Raw genomic sequence first — 4,712 nt, 5'->3', positions numbered from 1 at the left:
TTTTTTTTTTTTTTTTTTTTTTTTTTTTTTTAGATGGAGTTTTGCTCTTGTTGCCGAGGCTGGAGTGCAATGGTGTGATCTTGGTCCACTGCAACTTCCGCCTCCCGGGTTGAGCAATTCTCTTGCCTCAGCCTCCCGAGTAGCTGGGATTACAGGCGTCCGCCACCATGTCCAGCTAATTTTTGTATTTTTAGTAGAGACGGGGTTTCACTATGTTGGCTAGGCTGGTCTCAAACTCCTGACCTCACGTGATCCACCCTCCTCAGCCTCCCAAAGTGCTGGGATTACAGGCATGAGCCACCATGCCCGGCCTAATATGCCATTTTCAACTGGTCATATCACATTTTTCTTTCTCTTTTTTTGTTTTAAAGACTAGGTCTTGCTGTGTTGTCCAGGTAGGAGTGTGGTGGCTATTCACAGACACGATCATGGCTCACTGCAGCCTGGAACTCCTGAGCTCTAGGGATCCTCCTGCCTCAGCCTCCCAAAGTGCTGGAATTACAGGTGTGAGCCACCACACCTGACCAGTTTTTCTTTTTTCGCTATGAAATATCTGTGCCTTCTATCCAATCTCAGAACTTCCAGATGTCAGGTTTTTCTGTTTTTTCTTTTTCTTTCTTTTTTTTTTTTTTAAGAGACAGCCTCTCTCTGTGACCCAGATTCACTGCAGCCTCAAAACTCCTGGGCTCAAACAATCCTCCTACCTCAGCCTCCTGAGTAGCTGGGACCACAGGCACGCCCCCCGCCACACCTGGCTAATTTTTTTTTTTTTTTTAACTTTTTTGTGGAGATGGGGTTTCACCATGTTGTCCAGGCTTTTTTGTGGAGATGGGCTCAAGTGATCCTCCCGCCTCGGCCTCCCAAACAGGTGTCAGTGTTGATGCAGCCAACTCTGCATCATTTTGGACAGTCAGTGGATTCAGCTGTTGCAGGAAAAAGTTTTCTTACCTCTGGGATCAGATCCTGGGGTAGCTGTGGCTGGCTTTGTGACTCCCAAGTGTGTGCCTGCTGGGGAAAGGATCGGGGTCAGGCCTTTACCCACCGCAGCTCTTCCAGATCTTGCTGATGTCTTGATTGTGAACCCGGACTCATCGGCGTCAGACCCTACGGTTTTCCACAAGCGCTATTTGAAAAAGATCCGAGATCTGGGCGAGGTGAGGGTGGGGCCCGGGCTGCTAAAAGGCCCACCTGGTCGGGGAGGAGTTTGGGGGTTGAGGATAAATACCTGCCTAAGGTGATTCTCAGGAGATGTGGGTGAGACCCTCTGCTTTGAGGGAGGTCTAGGTGCCAGGGAGTCTTAATAGCGCGGAGTGGGCTGGGCCTGGGGTATTCCGAAAGCATCTGCCTGGAGGAGTGGCCTGGGAAATCGGGGGTTGGGGAGTGGTGCAGGGATTGGGGAGATGGAGCTGACCCTGGTGCGCTCCCGACCAGGGTCACTTCGGCAAGGTCAGTTTGTACTGCTACGATCCGACCAACGACGGCACTGGCGAGATGGTGGCGGTGAAAGCCCTTAAGGCAGACTGCGGCCCCCAGCACCGCTCGGGCTGGAAGCAGGAGATTGAGATTCTGCGCACGCTCTATCACGAGCACATCGTCAAGTACAAGGGCTGCTGCGAGGACCAAGGTGGGCGGGACCCGGCGAGCCTTAGATACTCGAGGGGGCGTGATTAGAGCGGGGGGTGTGGCCTTGTAGGCGGGGCCAGTCTGGCCTAGCCAATTAGAGACTCAACCCCAGGCTGCAGAACGCGATTCTTGGCAGCTGGGTGAGCGTGGTCAGGCTGCCTCCTTCCTATCTGGGCGGTGCTACCTGCTGGGGCCAGGATGGACGGGAGCCACCAGCAGCTCCCTCAAGTGAGAATGGGGTTCTGTGCGCGGGTCTTGGCCTTCCCTCCCGACATTGGAGGGGCTCTGCTGGGCTCAGGGTAGGCGATCCCCGGCCCGCCCTTTATCGCCCCCCACGGGGGCCGCCCCTCTCCGCGGCAGGCGAGAAGTCGCTGCAGCTGGTCATGGAGTACGTGCCCCTGGGCAGCCTCCGAGACTACCTGCCCCGGCACAGCGTCGGGCTGGCCCAGCTGCTGCTCTTCGCCCAGCAGATCTGCGAGGTGGGTCGGCCCCGCCCCTGCTTCCGGAGCTTGCCCCTTCCTCTTCAGCTTGGGCTGGCCTCAGCTGTCCGATGCAGTCTGCTCTCACGCTCCGCCCCTGCTTATTTGCCCAGGCCCTCTTGTCCTTGCGCTGGTGCCTCCGAATTGGTCGGCTCGCTTGGCCACACCCCCTCCCCCAAGGGACCACGCACTGCAGGCTTGGCCCCTCCCAACTCGCCCTCCTGCCCAGCGTTGCTAGTCTAACCCCGTCCCTGCTCTCTGGCTTAACCTCCTTTTGCTTGGTGCCACGTGCCATCCGGCCCTCTCCAGCGGCCGGGTAGCCACAGGCCTGACCTGACTGTGCCCCAGCCTTGCTGGCTGCTCTGGTCCTGCGGTCGACCCCGGCCGAACCCCGCCCTGTTGAAACTGACGAGCCCTGCCCCGCCCCCAGGGCATGGCCTATCTGCACGCGCAGCACTACATCCACCGAGACCTAGCCGCGCGCAACGTGCTGCTGGACAACGACAAGCTGGTCAAGATCGGGGACTTTGGCCTAGCCAAGGCCGTGCCCGAAGGCCACGAGTACTACCGCGTGCGCGAGGATGGGGACAGCCCCGTGTTCTGGTGACCAGGCGGGGTGCAGTCTGAGGGGGTGCTGGGGTCACTTGGAACAGGCAGGGTGGAGTAGACGGATGCTGAGTCTCATGACGGCTTGGTCTCGGTGAAGTGCGTGCGGGGGTGGGGCCTATGGAGGCAAGGGGCTGTGTATAGAGTGCGGCTTGGCCTGGTGAGCAGGGTTAACCCGGCCTAGCCAATGAACGCCTCACCCCGCTCAGGCTGCGCTCTTTAGGGTGGGTCCCAACTGAGCCCAGAGGGTCCTTCAGTCTCAGGTGAGGGCTTCAGCCTGGTCTGATCCCCAAACCCTCAGTGCAGCCCCCCGAGGCCTGAGTGACCCCCTTCCCCTAGGTATGCCCCAGAGTGCCTGAAAGAGTATAAGTTCTACTATGCGTCCGATGTCTGGTCCTTCGGGGTGACCCTGTATGAGCTGCTGACGCACTGTGACTCCAGCCAGAGCCCCCCCACGGTGAGAGCCAGGCCCGCAGCCCCACCGGGAGTTTGCTAGAGCAATTAGAAAACCATGTAGTTAGGTAGGGCGCTGTGGCTCACATCTGTAATCTAGCACTTTGGGAGGCCGAGACGGGCGGATCACTTGAGGTCAGGAGTTCAAAACCAGCTTGGCCATCATGGTGAAACCCCGTCTCTACTAAAAATACAAAAAAAAAAAAAAAAAAAAAAATTAGCTAGGCATGGTGGTGTGTGCCTGTAATTCCTGCTACTTGAGAGGCTGAGGCAGGAGAATCGCTTGAACCCGGAGACGGAGGTTACAGTGAGCCCGAGATCGTGCCACCGCACTCCAGCCTGGGTGACAAGAGGGAGACAAAAAAAAAAAAAAAAAAAAAAGACATGCAAGTCCATGGCAAGTGTTAAAAAACAAAACAACAAAAAAAAAACCCTGCCAAGCGTGGTTGCTCACGCCTGTAATCACAGCCTGTTGGGAGGCCAAGGAGGGCGGATCACTTGAGGTAAGTAGTTTGAGACCAGCCTGGCCAATATGGTGAAAGCCCGTCTTTACTAAAAATACAAAAATTAGCCGGGCGTGGTGGCGGGCACCTGTAATCCCAGCTACTAGGAAGGCTGAGGCAGGAGAATAACTTGAACCCAGGAGGCAGAGGTTGTAGTGAGCCGAGACCGCACCACGGCACTCCAGCCTGGGCAACAAATGTGAAACTCCATTAAAAGAAAAAAATTGAAAAGCATGCGTTCACATCCCGGCTCCTCACTCTTGCCAGTACTCACCCACAAGAGCTCACAGTACTGATCTGTAAAATGGCCCACCTACAGTGCAGGGAGCCACAAATTGTGACAGAAACCCTCAAACGGAGGCAGGCAAAATAGGAACAATTAATTCTGCTATTTGCAAACTTCATGGATGGGGGAGCCAGGGACTTCATCCTGGACCCTCGGATCTCATCAGGAATCCTGTTCTCCATCTCTCGGATCTACTGTTCTTTGTGGTATCATCTGTCAGGCAAGGTTTCTCTCTGTGTGGTGGTAATAGTGCCCCCTAGCCCTCAGGGAACCCATACCTCTGGCTCAGGGTCCTAGTGGTCCTTTTTTCTGCTTAATTCTCAGGACTTGGTCTGATTGGTCCAGCTTGGTTCATGTGTGCACTCCCAGGTCTATCAATGCGTAGTCATGGGCCACAGGGATTGGCCAGCCCTGACTTTGGGGGAGGAGCCAAGGGTGTGTTAGGGGCTTATTCCAAAGTGCTTTTGTGAGAATAAAAAGGCTAGTGCGGTGGCTCACTGCTGTAATCCCAACACTGGGAGCTCGGGGGCGAGAGCACCGCTTGAACCCAGGAGTTCGAGACCAGCCTGGGCAATGTAGTGAGACCTTGCATCTTCTTTTTTTTCTTTTTTTTTTAGACGGAGTTGCTCTGTCGCCCAGGCTCGAGTGCAGTGGCGCGATCTCGGCTCACTGCAAGCTCCGTCTCCCGGGTTCACGCCATTCTCCTGCCTCAGCCTCCTGAGTAGCTGGGCCTACAGGCGCCTGCCACCACGGCCGGCTAAT

At 56.0% G+C, this 4,712-nt stretch overlaps 1 protein-coding gene across 2 annotated transcripts in view; it reads left to right on the top strand.

The window, feature by feature from the left end:
* The window catches only part of TYK2 (tyrosine kinase 2), a 43,883-nt gene that overhangs the window by 27,162 nt on the left and 12,009 nt on the right, over positions 1–4,712 (top strand). For both annotated transcript variants that reach the window (XM_011994450.1, XM_011994453.1), the window contains 5 exons: positions 1,057–1,154; positions 1,432–1,624; positions 1,984–2,102; positions 2,533–2,705; positions 3,048–3,165. In XM_011994450.1, the coding sequence (XP_011849840.1) occupies positions 1,057–1,154; positions 1,432–1,624; positions 1,984–2,102; positions 2,533–2,705; positions 3,048–3,165 (701 nt within the window). The remainder of the gene's footprint in view (positions 1–1,056; positions 1,155–1,431; positions 1,625–1,983; positions 2,103–2,532; positions 2,706–3,047; positions 3,166–4,712) is intronic.

The sequence above is a fragment of the Mandrillus leucophaeus genome, unplaced genomic scaffold (genome assembly GCF_000951045.1).
Source record: "Mandrillus leucophaeus isolate KB7577 unplaced genomic scaffold, Mleu.le_1.0 Scaffold112, whole genome shotgun sequence".
Lineage (NCBI taxonomy): Eukaryota > Metazoa > Chordata > Mammalia > Primates > Cercopithecidae > Mandrillus > Mandrillus leucophaeus.
Note: the sequence above shows the minus strand (reverse complement) of the source record. Positions and strands in the feature narration are given on the sequence as shown.